General features: G+C 52.8%; 2 protein-coding genes across 4 annotated transcripts in view; one reads left to right on the forward strand and one right to left on the reverse strand.

The window, feature by feature from the left end:
- Positions 1-10824, forward strand: part of Rasgrp4 (RAS guanyl releasing protein 4) — an 18055-nt gene extending 7231 nt beyond the window's left edge. The window contains exons 7-17 of one of the 3 annotated variants that reach the window (XM_021209146.2): positions 445-618; positions 2386-2502; positions 3069-3344; positions 6203-6283; positions 6362-6466; positions 6590-6708; positions 6803-6962; positions 8887-8923; positions 9011-9145; positions 9268-9380; positions 10532-10824. In XM_021209146.2, coding sequence (XP_021064805.1) covers positions 445-618; positions 2386-2502; positions 3069-3344; positions 6203-6283; positions 6362-6466; positions 6590-6708; positions 6803-6962; positions 8887-8923; positions 9011-9145; positions 9268-9380; positions 10532-10588 — 1374 coding nt within the window. In that variant the 3' untranslated portion in view covers positions 10589-10824. The remainder of the gene's footprint in view (positions 1-444; positions 619-2385; positions 2503-3068; positions 3345-6202; positions 6284-6361; positions 6467-6589; positions 6709-6802; positions 6963-8886; positions 8924-9010; positions 9146-9267; positions 9381-10531) is intronic. The other 2 variants (XM_021209155.2, XM_029542015.1) reach the window with 2 other exon arrangements.
- Positions 10825-11591: 767 nt separating this feature from the next.
- On the reverse strand, positions 11592-15198 carry Fam98c (family with sequence similarity 98 member C). The gene is made up of 8 exons (XM_021214395.2): positions 15122-15198; positions 14877-15022; positions 14667-14801; positions 14146-14351; positions 13620-13697; positions 13423-13539; positions 12363-12530; positions 11592-11929 (listed from the first exon to the last, which is right to left on the reverse strand). The coding sequence occupies exons 1-8, from the start codon at positions 15160-15162 to the stop codon at positions 11783-11785; spliced, it is 1038 nt and encodes a 345-aa protein (XP_021070054.1). The 5' UTR covers positions 15163-15198; the 3' UTR covers positions 11592-11782.
- Between the last annotated feature and the right edge of the window lie 1015 nt (positions 15199-16213).

Consider the following 16213-nt stretch of genomic DNA (forward strand, 5'->3'; position numbering starts at 1 on the left):
TGTGTGTGTGTGTGCGTGCATGTGTACTTGTATGGTGTAGTAGACTTGAGTGCTGAGTATACACACTATTGAGCAGAGCAAGTAGAAGCCACTTTCAAGTTCACTTTCCCATCATTCCCTTTACTGCCTGCTACAGTCAGGCATAGAATAATAAGCACAAGACTGGAGAAGGGCCAGGTGTGGTGGCGCACGCCTTTAATCCCAGCACTCGGGAGGCAGAGGCAGGCAGATTGCTGAGTTCGAGGCCAGCTTGGTCTACAAAGTGAGTTCCAGGACAGCCAGGGCTANACAGAGAAACCCTGTCTTGAGAAGGACACAATGATTTCAGGGACCTCTGTCAGCCTGGGGGAGACGGGCCAGACCATACTAGGACATGAGATGTTGGGTCTGCCAGAAAGACAGAATGTAAGCAACATGACACACCCTGACCAGTCTTGGCCTCAGCCCCAAGACCTGCGGGGCTATGTTTTGCAGGGTTCAGTGAGAGGTTGTCCGGCTCTGGAAGGTTCTGTGGGTCTGAGCAACAGTGTGTCTCGCTGGGTGCAGGTCATGGTGCTGAGTCGTCCTGGGCCTGCACAACGTGCCCAGGTCCTGGACAAATTCATTCGTGTGGCACAGGTAAGCCTTTGACCACCCAGTCTTTCTTCTTGCTTTGTTTTATTTATTTTATCTTATTATATTTGAGAGAGGGTATCTCTATGTAATCCTAGTTGTCCTGAGACTCATTGGGTAGACCAGGTTGGCCTTGAATTCAAAGAGATGCACCTGCCTCTGCCTACTTAGTCCTGAGGTTATTAAAGGCATGCCCTACCATAGCTGGCTTCTCCTTTCTTCTGGGACTGTAGAATTGGCACAGCTACCTGACCTTACATATTGCAACTGACCAAAGCTCAAGGCTTTTTAAAAAAAATATTGCTGGGCAGTGGTGGCGCACGCCTTTAGTCCCAGCACTTGGGAGGCAGAGGCAGGTGGATTTCTGAGTTCGAGGCCAGCCTGGTCTACAGAGTGAGTTTCTGGGACAGCCAGGGCTACACAGAGAAACCCTGTCTTGAATTTGAATTTATGTGTGTGTGTGTGCGTTTCTGTGACTTCAGAGGCCAATGGCACTGGAGTTACAGGAGGTGAGGCTGTTGTGAGCGCCTGAAGTGGGTGCTGGGAGCGGAAGTCAGGTGCTCTGCAAGAGCAGTGTATGGTCTTAAGCACGGAGCCACCTCTCCAGCCCCTGGCTCCATGTTTCTTGATTCAGTAGGGCATCTCCCAGCCATCACATCTATGACGTCACACCCCGGCCTGATTGAACTCTATTTTTCTGAGATCTATCTGGAGCCTGTGACCTTGATATTCCGGAGTTAGACCTTACTTGGTCCAACCAGTTGGCTCTGTGGTTAGGATTAACAGTTTCCCAAGCTGGAAGTCAGAGATTTGATCCCCTGCAGATACAGGATCCTTTCCATGGCCTCAGCTTTGCATCTCCAGTCGTCAGGACCCCTCTGTGTCTTAGGGACTGGGACTGTGTCTCTCTTAGTGATAGTTCAATACGGAGACTTAGTCCAGTCTCTCTGGCCTTGACCTGTTGAGTCAGCCTCCCCCTCTCTTCTGGGAAAAGGGAAGCCCTGTGGTCAGGCCTCTTTGAATATCTCCGAAGCAGACCACGCCCTTCCTTACAAGCCTTCCAGCACTTTCCTTCCTCTTGCATGGCTATTTGTGTCCATACTGGGGATTAAACCCAGAGTCTCCTGCACCCTAAAGAAGTCCTTCACCACTGAGCCATACCCCAGCCCCTCACTGGGGGATTCTAGGCAGGGGCTTTACCACTGAGCCATGCCCCCAGTCCCTCCCTGCCTGGGGGATTCTAGGCAGGGGCTCCACCACTGAGCGCTATCTTCTTGGGCTCTTTAGACCTGAGAGATGGTCTGGCATCAGCTAGAGACCTTGGCGTGAGCATCTTCTACTTCGGTTCTGCCTCCCTCTGCGGTGACCTCCACCTTTCCAGCTTTCAGGGGAGGGAGAGTTTCCCTGACACCTTGTGGACCTCACCCTTGTTCCTCATCTCTTCCTCTTCCACGTTGCTATCATCCTAGTCAGTTCCACCCGGTTCCCAGCTCCCACCGCCAGTCCATGCCCTCACCTCTGGGACTCTGACAGTTGTTTAACCCCCCCAGAACTCTGACACCTGATACACTTCGGAATTCTCTATCCCTGGCTGGCACACGCCTGTCTGTGCTCCCAGTCTGTCTAACTCTGGGTACATGCACCTGGCCACTCTAACCCACTCATCTGCTCCCACTGGGCCACACTCCCACATGACTGACACCTCTAGCTCAGCACTCCACCCTGCTGCTCTTCTGTGGTACCTCCCACCTCTGTCCATTACCTCCCTTCTAGAGGCTTCACCAGCTGCAGAATTTCAACACACTGATGGCGGTCACGGGGGGCCTGTGTCATAGCGCCATCTCCAGACTCAAGGACTCCCACGTCCATCTGAGCCCTGACAGCACTAAGGTAACACCTTAACTCCCCAAAGTCCAAAATGGTCACATGCCCTGAACCCTCACACATTACTCCCTAACGGCCATCAGTCCCTATTCAAGGACTCTGGAACCAACAACCCAGGACCTCTGTCCTCCCAGTTCTCCCTCACTATCCCTAGCTTTTCTCCCTGGGCCACCTACCATGGTGTCACACCACTGAGCCACACCCCAGCCCCTCACTGGGGGATTCTAGGCAGGGACTCTACCACTGAGCCATGCCCCCAGCCCCTCACTGGGGGATTCTAGGCAGGGACTCTACCACTGAGCCATGCCCCCAGCCCCTCACTGGGGGATTCTAGGCAGGGGCTCTACCACTGAGCCATGCCCCCAGCCCCTCACTGGGGGATTCTAGGCAGGGGCGCTACCACTGAGCCACGCCCCCAGCCCCTCACTGGGGGATTCTAGGCTAGTGCTCATGCTCACTCTTTGTGTGTCCAGATTCTGGGATACAGAACCCACAATGGAGACAGTTACTATACCCCTCCAGGAGGCTCAGAACAGAGACATTCTGGTCCACAGCATGCACTTTCCACACAGGCCCTGCTGGAGCTGACAGAGCTCCTCTCTTCCCACAATAACTATGCCCACTACCGCCGCACCTGGGCCGGCTGTACTGGCTTCCGGCTGCCAGTACTGGGTGTACACCTCAAGGACCTGGTATCTCTATATGAGGCTCATCCAGACAGATTGCCAGATGGCCGCCTGCACCTACCCAAGCTGAATAGCCTCTATCTACGGCTGCAGGAGCTGACAGCACTCCAGGGACAGCATCCTCCCTGCAGTGCCAATGAGGACCTGCTGCACCTGCTGACGGTGAACTATGGGCCCTATGTTGTGTGAGATCCCTGAAGATCCCAGGAGACCAGTATTTAGAGTCTTTGGCTACCAGGAATCTGTAGGACCTGGACAGATAGTTATGGGATGAGAGATTTTTGTTTGTTTAGTTTGCTTTTTTGCTGTACTAGAAATTGAAACTAGGACCTCACTTATGTGAACACTTAACCACTGAGCCACACCAGCTCCTCACTGGGTGGTTCAAGACAGGGGCTCTACTACTGAACCATGCCCCCAGTTCCTCCCTGGGGGATTCTAGGCAGAGGCTCTACCACTGAGTCACACCCTCAGCCCCTCACTGGAGGATTCTAGGCAGGGACTCCACCACTGAGCCACGCCCCCAGCCCCTCACTGGGGGATTCTAGGCAGGGGCTCCACCACTGAGCCACGCCCCCAGCCCCTCACTGGGGGATTCTAGGCAGGGGCTCCACCACTGAGCCACGCCCCCAGCCCCTCACTGGAGGATTCTAGGCAGGGGCTCCACCACTGAGCCACGCCCCCAACCCCTCACTGGGGATTCTAGGCAGGGGCTCTATCACTGAGTCACACCCTCAACCCCTCACTGGGGGATTCTAGGCAGGGGCTCCACCACTGAGCCACACCCCCACCCCCTCACTGGGGGGTTCTAGACTAGAGCTTTATCTCTGAACCACAACCCCAGCTGCCTGGGGAATTCTAGGCAGGGACTCTACCACTATCTACCCCTCCTGCAAGATATAGATTTGAGCCAGGTGTGGTGGCGCACACCTTTAATCCCAGCACTCAGGAGGCAGAGGCAGGCAGATTTCTGAGTTTGAGGCCAGCCTACTCAACAAAGTGAGTTCCAGGACAGCCAAGGCTATTCAGAGAAACCCTGTCTCGAAAAAAGAAAAAAAAAAAAAAAAAAAAAAAGAAAGAAAGAAAGAAAGGAAAAAGATATAGGTTTGATTTAGTACCAGTAAGCTATATCTCCAATCCAAGAGTCATCCCTGTAGTATTTTTTTATAAGCTAAAGAGGCATTTTTAATGTATCATCATTATATATATTAATTATATACATACATACACACTGTAGGATTGTGAGCCACCATGTGGTTGCTGGGAATTGAACTCAGGACCTAAGAGAGCAGTCAGTGCTCTTAACCACTGAGCCATCTCTCCAGCCCTAGTATTTATCTTTTTTGTTTTGTTTTGTTTTCTTGTTTTTCAAGACAGGGTTTCTCTGTATAGCCCTGACTGCCCTAGTATTTATCTTAAGGTCAGGTCTCACACTATAACTCAGGCGAGCCAGGCAGCAATCCTCTTGTTTGTCCTACGACGTCATCAGAGCAGCATCCGAGCTGGCTCACATCTTTAATAATCCCAGCACTCATAAGGAGGAGACTAGGCAGAATCTGGAACATGACAGACACACTTATTTCCTGACTCAAGGATCCACCCCAGGCCCCTGTACGCTTTAGGCTTTGGTACCCCTGCAGCAACAATGGGCTGTAGTGTTGTGCCACGAGAGGACACTTGCCTAGCAAATGACAGACCCTGGGGTCCCATCCTCAGCTCTAGAAAGAGGAAGAAGACAAAATCTACCAGTGTCCTGAGCTCCGAGGACCAACAGTCCAAACTCCCAAAGCGTGGCCTGTCTGAAATGTCATAAGAAGCTACTGTGTTACACATGCTTCCCACACTCAGGAGGCTGACACAGGAGGATCGTGAGCTCTGGGCCAGCCTGGTTTACATAGTGAGTTCCAGGCCAGCCAGTGCTACATGTAAGATCCTGACTCTTAAAACAATAAATAATAATATAATAATAATAATAAATAAATAAAGTAGAGAGAAATTGAAAGACAACCAACACTGACCTCAGAAGCCACATGCATGTGATTCCACGTGCCTTTACATACACATGTGCTCACATGTGCACACACACACATACACACACAGGAGCAAGAGATAAGGATACAGTTTCATGGCAGAGCACTTTTGGTTTGTTTGCTTTTTGTTTTGTTGACACAGAGTCTTACAATATAGCCCTGGTTGGCCTAGAACAGTATAGACCAGGCTAGCCCTACACTTGTGACAGTCCTCCTTTCTTCGTCTACCATACACTTTGATTCAGGCATGTTTACCATGCCCAGGGGGTAGCAGAGCATGTTTGAGACCCTGGGTTTGATCCGTAGAAGCATGCAAAAGAACCCTGGTCACTTTGACTTCGTCATAACCCCATCACAGGAGTACCTTTATGGTGCTCATTCTGTGGGTCAGGAAAGCTGAGACAGAAACTCTGAAGGTTGTGTAGTGTACACTTGAAGAGTTGAGTTCACAAACACTGAGACAAGGCCGGGCCTAATTGTCAGGGCCCAGTGCAAATGAAACTATGGCGCTCATTGTTAAATTCTAAATACTCAGGAGGCAAGGAGAAGATCATGAATTCCAGGCCAGCCTGGGCTATGTGGTAAACGTGTCTCCAAAAGTCCTGCTGGGGAATGGATGATGAGAGGTGACTCAGTGGTTAGGGGTCCTTACTGCTCTGAGAATCTCATTTCCATTCCCAGCATGCAGGTGGGTAGCTCACAACTTACCGTCAGTCCAGCTCCAGGGGATCCCGTGCCTTCCCTGGTCTGTGTAGGCACCTGCTCATGTGTGGTACACACACACGGAGACACACATATTTAGAAGGAAAACCTCAGTGGTAGTGAGGCACCTCTGGCTTGTGGAGGAATCGGGAAGGAAGGCAACTGGTGTGGCCAGACAGATCCAGAAGTCTCTGGAGAGGGCTGAGAGGACGATGGAGAGGACGATGGGCGGAGGGTTTAGGCAGGGAGTGACCTAAAGTGGAGCTTTACTGCCCTGACCACCCCCAGCTTTCCCTGGACCTCTTCTACACGGAAGATGAGATCTACGAGCTTTCTTATGCCCGGGAACCACGCTGTCCCAAGAGTCTGGTGAGCCTTGACCCTTGACCTCTGGCCCCTACGCAAGTCTGTGCTTTGAATGACCATGTCCCTCTCTGTGTCCTCTAGCCACCGTCCCCCTTCAAAGCACCTGTGGTGGTAGAGTGGGCCCAGGGTGTGACACCAAAGCCAGACAGCGTGACTCTGGGTCAGCATGTGGAACAGCTGGTGGAGGTAAGGGGGCACTTCCAACTGCAGCCTCGTGGAGGGATGCTGGGTGGCAGGTGGGAGAGGAGCTGAGCCCACGGGGCCACACCTGGGTGCATTGTCCTCACCCTACTCTGCATCCCTCTGAAGTCCGTGTTCAAGAACTACGACCCAGAAGGCCGTGGTTCCATCTCGCTGGAGGACTTTGAGCGGCTGTCAGGCAACTTCCCATTCGCCTGCCATGGGCTTCATCCACCTCCCCGCCACGGGTAAGAGGTCTTGACTTCTGAGTCTTCCAAAACCAAGGATCCTGGACATGCCGTGAGCAGCCAGCCATGCTGAGGTGTGGCCTTTGCCCCGTAGGAGTGGCTCCTTCAGCAGAGAGGAGCTGACCAAGTACCTGCTCCATGCCAGTGCCATCTGCTCCAAGCTGGGCCTGGCCTTCCTGCACGCCTTCCAGGAGGTCACCTTCCGCAAGCCCACCTTCTGTCACAGCTGCAGCGGCTTCGTGAGCACTGGCCCTGTTAGCACCCTTGGGTCCCATCTCCCCTGGATTGTCTCAGCTCCTCACGCCCTAACTTGGGCCAGTGTTGGGGCAGGGTTTTGGTGGTGGACGGGGGGGGGGGGAACAACTTCAGAAATGCCCCAGGCTCAGATACTCCACAGAATTCATATAAACACCAAACACTGAAAATCCTATATAGGAGCTATAGGACACACTGTCCTTTGAAAAACATTAACATAGCTGGGTGTGGTGGTGGCGCATGCCTTTAATCCCAGCATGTGGGAGGCAGAGGCAGGCGGATCTCTGAGGTCGAAGCCAGCCTGGTCTACAGAGTGAGTTCCAGGACAGCCATAGAAACCCTGTTTTGGAAAATGTAAACAAAAAGGCACTGATAGAGCTGGAGAGAAGACTAGGGAGGCAACATCCCATGGCTGCTCTTGCTGAAGGGCTGGGCTTAGTTCCCACCGTCGTGATTCTAGTTCCAGGGCTTCTGGTGCCGTCTTTCTGCCTCTGAGGGTACCTGTGTGCATGTGTGGCACGCACAGACACGTGGCATGCATGCGTATACCTATAACAAAATAAATACATTTAAAAAAATGACTGCTGGGCCTCATGGCCCATGCCTGTAACTCTAGCACCTTGTAACTGATGCAGGGGAGTTCTGTGAGTTGGAAGCTAGGCTGAGCTATGTAAGTGAGCTCTAGATCAGCCCTGGCTGCATACAGAGTCGATGCCTGTTTTTAAAGCAGGCCAGGGAGGTAGAGCCACTCGCTGCTCAGCCCAGAAGCCCGGGTTCTGTCTCCAGGGGGAAGGCTTCCTGAAGTTGTTCTCTGACGTCAGTGTGCCCTATGGCGTGTATACGTGTGCACACACAGACACACACAGAAACGCCAAGTAGTAAGAAAAAAAAAAAAACAACTTTAAAACATCTTACTCTGCCGGACATGGTGGGGCACGCTTTTAATCCTAGCACTCGGGAGGCAGAGGCAGGCGGATTTCTGAGTTCAAGGCCAGCCTGGTCTACAGAGGGAGTTCCAGGACAGCCAGGGTTGCACAGAGAAACCCTGTCTCGAAAAAAACAAAAACAAAACATCTTACTCAAGTTATTTTTCAAAAAAACAGCAAAAAGTAAAACAAATTCAAACGTCAGCCTGTGCACACCTTTAATGCCAGCATCTAAGAGGCAGGGACAGGCAGATATCTCTGTGGGTTTGAGGTTAGCCTGGTCTACATGAAAGAATATTTAGTGAAACTTAGTCTCAAAAGAATCGGTCTCTGATTGTTATTCCCAGAACCACCCAACGCTTATTTCCAAGTTAAAGACATCTTTATTTTTGTTGGTCTTCCCTCCTCAAATTGTGGCCTGTTGAGACAGGACCGCATAGCCCAGGCTGGCTTCAAATTGATTTTGGGGGGCAGGGAATATAGGACAGTGGTTGAAGGTGCTTGTCTGCCATACACAAGGCCCTGGGCTCAATTCTCAGACAGACACACACACACCCTACACACACACACTCGATTGTGTAGCCCAGGCTTGCCTCAGCCTCTTGGGATTACAGGCATGTGTCTCCACACCTGGCTTCAGATTCTTGATCATGGGCAGATCTCAATCAAATCAAGACGAATTCATAGATCTTATTGTTTCTTTACTCATTTGACACAGCCTTTGAGTCAGGCAGTTCTAGGGCCTAGAGAGACACCATGAACTGTTTGTGTACAAACAGCCCCACCCATAGACAGTACATTTATAAACTCAGTTTACCCGGTTCTACTATTCTGCGTATCCCTGTGTTTGAGATAATCCCCATGTTCCTAACAGTTTGGTTAATTGTCGAAATCTTAAGACAATTCAAAACCTGTTGGCTTCCATCCTTCCCCTCCTGTGCTTCCTCCCACGCTTCTTCCTTCAGTCCAGCTAACTGACTCTCCTTCCTTTCCCCAGCTCTGGGGGGTCACCAAGCAAGGCTATCGCTGTAGGGGTAAGTGAGGTGCCTTCCAGAGGGGGGGACTCTTCCACCTTCGGGCTGGAAGAGTAAGGTGCTATTTTAACAGCTCCTTCCCCCCAGACTGTGGGCTGTGTTGTCACAGACACTGCAGGGATCAAGTGAGAGTGGAGTGTAAGAAGAGGCCAGAGACTAAAGGTGACCCGGGCCCCCCAGGTGCACCTGTGCCAGCAACACCACTTCCTCCTGCCAGCTGCGGTAAGACCCAGGGCACAGTAATGCCGAGAGAAGGGCACAGAGGCTGGGGCTCACGCCTAAGGTCATGGGGTCCTTCCTGCCGGTCAGAGCCATAGCTCTTCCACCCATCACATCACCAACAGGCTCAGAGGAAAGTCTCTCCTATACACTCTCCCCGGATCCGGAGTCTGGTTGCCACCTTCGCCATGCTTGGACCCAGACGGAGTCCTCACACTCTTCCTGGGAGCCACAGATGGTAAGGAGCCCCTAGCTGGATCTGACAGGCCATTTGTCTGGGCGAGCCAGACAGATGTGGGAGTCACAGAAAAGTGAAGTCCTATAAAAACCTTCAGTCACCAGGATGGGAGGGTATAGACACTGTCTATTCAGGCGTGCTTTCTGTTACTGGATGAAATGCTGACCAAAATCCGCTCAGGGGAGAAGGGGTTTGACTTGCACTTCTATGCCATTGCCCCCCCCTTTTTTTTTAAAAGGAAGTCAGGCAGGAACCAAAGCTGAGAACATGGAGAAGCCCTGCTTGCTTTGCTTGCTTGCTTGCTTGCTTGCTTGCTTGCTTGCTTGCTTGCTTGCTCTCCATGGCTTCCTCGGCTTCCTTTCTTGTACAGTTTGGTACTACTTGCCCTTGTCCAGAGGTGGGCTCTCCTACATTATCATTAATCAAGAGAATGCCTCGTGGTCATGCCCACAGGTCAATCTGATGGAGGCAATTCCTCAGCAGAGAGGAGTTCTCTCTTCCCAAGTGACTCTAGTTTGTGTCTGGTTGGCAAAAGCTACCCAACTCACTTTGTCACCCAGGCTGGCCTCAGGCTCTCAGTCCTCTTGCCTAGGCTTCCGAAGTGTTGAGATTGTAGCAGGAGCCGTCCTGCCCAGCGGATACTGACTAGTTTTTGTTGTGGACAGAGAATAATAGCAGTTTTAACATACTCAGGGGGAAAAGGTGGATAACTACTAGCACAGAAAAAAAGATTCTTGAAGAAAAAAAACAGAACTAGGCATGGTGGCTCAAACCTATAATCCTGGCACAATTTCTAGGCTAGCCTCCATGGTGAGGGTCCTGGTCAGATTGTCACAGTGTCAAACAAATAAACAATAACAACAACAGGGTAAAGCAAGAATAAGGCCAAGGGCACTCGCCTACCCACACCTACCCACACATCCTCCAGGGTCGGGGTAGGCAGCATCCACTTGAAACGTGGCGCCCCCACCCCAAAAAATAAGGTCAAATAAGGTCAGGGGCTACAGTAAATGTTATTGGAACCATTTACTCCTAACAGGCAGAGGTGCCGTCTGGGAGGACTGGTTCATTTACTTAGCCCCCGTCCGAGTGAGACCTTGGCCCTGCTTGGAGGAATGCCGTACTTCTCACTGTATTTCTCCCCCTCCTAGGTGCCTTGCCCAGCACCAGTTTTACCGTCCAAAGCTTCCTCGAAGCCCAGCGTCTGAACAGCATCTGGAGTCTTGTCCCTCACTCCCCTAGCCAACGCCTCCTCCACCCCCACTCTGCCTCTGACAAAGCACCCACCATCTTTTCCCCTAAAAAGACACTGACTGCCAGTCAAGCCCCTTCCCCTCACTCAGCATCTGCAGCTGTGCTGGACGCACTTGGGCTCCAGCTGTATCGCTCCCCAGCTCCCCACTTCCCAGAGAGGAAGCCTCGTGCTCAGTAGGCTGACCTTCAAGCCCAGGTGAAGGAGGCAAGACACCTGTTCTAAAACTGGAGCTTTGACCCAGCGGACCACATGGACTGTTGGCATGGGGTTGGGAGGCTGTGAGGGTGGAGGGCACAGGGTTCTAACCAGTGCCAGGAAAGGGGCTGGGGTGGGCAGTGTGTGTGTGTGAAAACCATCTTCCTTTGCTTGCTCAAGGTAAAACCCAGTCCTGTGGTTTACAGAGCTCTGCAAGATCGCTCCTCACCACCTGTCTTCCCTTCCCACAGCTCACCTTTCCTCATCCTCTTCCACCTACACTGGCCTCTGGGTTCCTAGAACATGCCCCAAATATTCCTACCCCAGGGCCTATGCACTGCCGGTTCCCTCCCTTTACCTGCAATGCTCCTTGCCAGAGGTCTGTATGACTCACCTGCTCTAGAACTTTGTTCCAGTGACGTCCCCCTGGGCGGGGCTGGTGGGGGTGGGGCTCCTGACTGCAAGACTTGACACACAGACAAGTTCTGAACCCCACTCCCTTCTGCTTTATTTCCCTCTGTGGTACCTTGGTCCTCTAACAAGCGAGACATTCACTTATTTATCTTGTTAAATGTCTGCCCCTCCTTGCCAGGAAACACTCCCCAAAGGCAGAGATGTTTATCTCTATTATCCAGCTGTGCCCAGATAGACTACCTGGCAGGGTTGGTACCAGGGAACACCTATAAAGTCTGATGCTTCAATGTGTCTTTTCCCACAAACCCATACACCCCTGACCTGGTCCCTACAGAAACAAGATCCTATAACCATCAAAAGAATTAAATTTATTTTTCAGACAACACAGTTCACAGTGTTGCGTGGTGGCTGGGGGTAGGGCATTTAGGGCCTCTAGAGCAGGGAAGGAACGTTGCTGAGGTTAGCCCTCAGTGCCTTCTGAAGGACAGCCAGCGGCGTCAGTGCCTGGCACGATCTGCAGCCGTCCCTCAAAGGCCCTTTACTTCTTCTTCTTCTTCCTGCGGCCCCAGCGCTGTTGGCCAGCCTTCCCCCAGCCTCCATCTTCTCGCCGGCTCTTCCAGGTGGGCATGGGAGCCTCCAGCTCACTGGGGCGCCCCCCACGGTCGGGCACATCACCCATAAGCACCTAAGAGTTGATAAGACTTGAGTTTCAGTAGGAGGTAAAGAGAGCTGGGGGTGCTGGTGTCCCCCAACATCCTACCACTTGAGAAATGGAGGAAGAGTCTCCACCCAGCCTTTGGCTACATAATGAGTTGGGAGGTTAGCCTGGGATACCTGGGATTCTATATCTCAAAGGGGGAAAAAAAAAGGCGTGACGGTGGTACATACTTTTAATCATGGCACTCAGGAGACAGAGGCAGGAGGATCTCTGAGTTAGAGGCCACCCTGGTCTACAGAGTTCCAGGACAGTAAAAGCTACACAGAGAAACCCTGTCTCAGAAAAAAAACCTTTCTAGCTGACACGCAGAGTGGGTAGTGTGGATTCAGTTGAGTCCAGAGACCAGGAACCACCTAAAGGCCAAGGATGCCCAGACTCCCCCCACCCCAGGTGTGCCCACCTTGTTGATTGCACAACTGGTCCCTCGTCGGGCAGCCACACTGGTAGCTGGGACCAGGCGGGAAAGGTCAGCTCGGGCAGCCAGAACATGTGCGGTAGAGACATCAGATTCTGGAGTCAGAAGCCCTCGGATTGGGAACAGCACCGCCTTCATGACCTCTCCGTGGGCCTAGAGCAGGGGAAGGGCATACACGGAGAAGATGCCCAAGAGCTCATCCCTACTCAGGGCCTCTGTGTGCTTTGGAGGGGGAGCTGGATGCGTGTAACACTGTTGTCTCAGCGCTAGGGAAGAGGGAGGACCAGGAGAGGCTGTCAAGATCAGCCTTGGCTACCTCGCAAGTTGAAGCAGAAACAGAAATCTTAGAAGTGGTTGACCGTGTGAGAGCTAGAGCCTGGCTGACAATCACGGGGTACCACCGTTGGAGGGATTCCTGCAAGTCCTGTTATGTTATGCTGACATGGGATGGGACACTGGCCAGCATCTGTCCAAGCCTGCATGTCTCGGCCTCCAAAACCATAAGCCAAAAGGAACTTGTCTTTCCTGAAAAAGTTCTGGGTTTCTGGTATTTTTTTGTCAGGTATTTTGCCAGGCTACACAAAACCAGTAAAAAATAGCCTTACTGTCTACTTTGTTACATACGGTAAATAGTTCTGGGGACACTCCCAGCCGAGTGCTGGGCTTTCTGGAATGCCCTCGAGGCCCGGGGAGTCTAGAAGTCTTGAACCCTGTAAGATTCTAAAGTGTGGTCTGGAGAGATGGCTTGACATTAAGGGAACTTAGTGCTCTTATAGAAGACCTGGTTCAGTTCCCCATACCCAGGTGGTGGCTCACAACCTTCTACATAGCTCCAGTTTCGAGGGATCAAACACCCCCTTCTGGCCTCTGTGGATACTGCACACACATGATGTGCACACACATAGAATGAAAGAATGAAATCTTAAGACTCTAAAGTGGCCTGGGCTCTAGGATCCCCAAGCGTCTCTATTCTTCACCCCTGACCCCCTCCCCTGGAGCTGAGCTGCTCTGGCGGGCCTGCTTATTCTTGCTGTGGTCCCCACACCTCTGCTCGGTCACCCCAGTGGAAAGCAGATGTTGTGAGGTCTAAGCGCTTCAGGAGGAGGCAGCGGCGGCAGCAGTACTGTTCTGTCAGGCTCTGGGACAGGGACTCCAGGACTTCCTGCAAGGAAAGGTCTCGGTCACACGCAGGGTCCCGTCCCTGGGTGGATACTGTTCACAGCCGCCTGCACACGTCCTCACCCATTGGGACGCATCCAGTTTCGAGTTAAGGAGGGGCTTCATGGACTCCGGGGGCAGGGACGGCAGCAGCTCAGAGATCTGGTGGGAGAATCATTGGAATGAGACACAAACAGGACGGACCTTCTCGGGGGCTCTAGTTTCCCTCAGCCCTGTGAACCTGGGTCTCAGAAGCGTTAATGACTTTTGCCAACTTGACAACTGCTATTGGATATGGGAGTGCCCAGCCCACTCTGGTAGCTGAACAAGCCGGGAGGCATACGCTAGTAAACGGTCTTCCTTCATGGCTGGCTTGAGGCTTGAGTTCCTGCCTTCATTTCCGTCAACGATGGGCTGTAACTTGTGAAGGGTTTCCTCCCCCAAGCTGGGGGAACCGGTTTCCTCCCCCAAGCTGGCTCTGATCAATGTTCTATCACAGCAAAAAGCAAAGAACGAATGGTCCCTGTCGTTGGGTCATCCTTTTTAGAGCTGGTTTTGAAAACAGGATCCTTTCCACAAGTGAGGTACCTCAAGAGGAGTCTCTCTCTACCTTGTCATGAAACTCCCGAAGTAGCTGGCTAGCCAAGGTTCCACGCAGGGGTCTGGGGAGCCCCAGGGCTTGAAGAGTTAGCATCAGTTCCTGAACCACGCCATTTCCCTTCTTTGTCTCTTCTCCAAAGGATGGCACAGGGCTAGGATCCTGCTGGAGCCTTAGATGCAAGAGGCGGGCAGCCTGGAGCTCAGAGCAAAGGAACCCTAAAAATAGGAGTAGATCCCTGCCCAACCAGAACCTTGGCCCCTCCCCCAGAGTAAGCCTCACCCACCGACACTGGGGAATGTGGGTCCGCTTCAGAACCACCCGACTGGCATTTAACTCAACGCATTAAAGTTTTCAGAGGCCTCTGTCATGTCAAAATTCTAGCCAAGCCTTAACCCGCGCCTATCTACCAGAGGCCTTCACGCTCACCGCAAAGCTTTGGCCACGCCCACAGGAGCCCAGTCTGAGTCAGAGCCCGCCCCCGTCAGAGGCCCCGCCCCCCGCCCCTCCCGGGGCCTTCCAAGCTGGCTCACGCAGCAGGCGCAGGCCGCCGCCGGGCTCCCGCAGCACGGTGGCGCAGTCTCCTCCGCAGAGCGCGCGATCCGGGCAGTGCAACGCCCGCAGCAAGCCGGCCAACTGCCGCAGGAACTCTTCCTCTGTGTCCGGGCCTGAGGGACGAAGAAGCCATCAGGGAGCAGCGGGTTCCGCGGCTCTACCCGCCGGCCACCCAGCTCCTCACGCACCGTGGCCGGCGCCCAGCACTGCGGTGCCCTCCTCTCGCCGCTCCAGAGCTCCCAGAGCCATCAGCTCGGCCGCCAGCCGCGCGCACAGCGCCCTGAAGTCTGCACACGCGGGGCCCCGAGACGCCCCCTCCGGGAGGGCATCGTACCTGCGGCGGGGCACGCGTCAGTGCGAGTCCCTCTGCGTCCGCGTCCCCAGGCGAGTGCGCCCTTCCCGTACCCCCAGGCCACACCACCGAATCCTTTACCCCAGTGTCAGAAGGTCACCGGCTACCAGGGTCCCATCCATGGCAACTCCGTCTGCGGACCCGGTGCGCGCGCCGCCTTCCGCCTGGGAAAGGCTCCGCCCCTCCTCTCTCCGCCTCCTCCGCTCCCGCCGCTATCCAATCATATTCTCGTGCGAAGGCGCTTCGGCGCTCCTATTGGCTTGGTCGCGCGCCACGCGCACCCTTCTGGTAATTTGTCCAGTGTAAATTTTACAGCTTGAGGTTTGGATCTCCGAGGTCGCAGGAGGCTTGAGTGTCCCTACTGTCTAACACTCAAAAAAATAAAATATTAAAAAAGCAAAAAGCAACTTAACTTTCCCACTGTTTTTACATTGAAATTTCTTTTGGAGGCAGGGTCTCCATATATACATATATGTAGCTCAGGCTGGCTTCTTAGTCCTGCTTCCTCCTTCTGTTTGCTGGTTGACAGACGTGTGACACGCCCAGCTGCCCTTTGTTCTTAATACACCCCAGACCAAAAGTCCCATCCGACTTGTTTTTCTTCCACTTTAGGATTAGAATATCGGCACACCTTCACATCCACTCTCCCACCACAGCCAGACCCTCCTTCCACCTCACAGTGGGCTCCAGTGTTAGCCATCCTCTCTGCCTCTGTAGGCCTTCGAAAGAAAAAGCAGATGCCATTGAGAAAGTCCATCGTAAGGGAGAGGCAAGCCGATGGGACTGGGGTTAACTCCATTTGCCAGCTAATGTTCCTGCCAAACTGGTTTTCCATCCATGCGATTGGAGTCCAAGGGCATATATTTTTATTGTATGTGCATGAATGCTGTGTGTGTGCCTTGTCAGAGGAAGGCTTACAATCCCCTGCAACTGGACTTCCAGATGGTTGCAGAGTATTGTGTGGGTGCTGGGAACCAAACCCAAGCCTTCTGCAAGAACAAGTGCTCCTAACCACTGAGCCGTCTCTCCAGCCATTAATATATTAAATGGAATTTGGTCTTACTAAGACCCTCCTATCTTAGCCCCCCAAGATCTGGGACTACAGGTTGTGTCACACCCAATCTTTCAAGTACCCATTCTTAAAAGTGTCTGTGAGGATTATGGTCCATATGC

Source organism: Mus pahari, chromosome 1 (genome assembly GCF_900095145.1).
Source record: "Mus pahari chromosome 1, PAHARI_EIJ_v1.1, whole genome shotgun sequence".
NCBI classification, from domain to species: domain Eukaryota; kingdom Metazoa; phylum Chordata; class Mammalia; order Rodentia; family Muridae; genus Mus; species Mus pahari.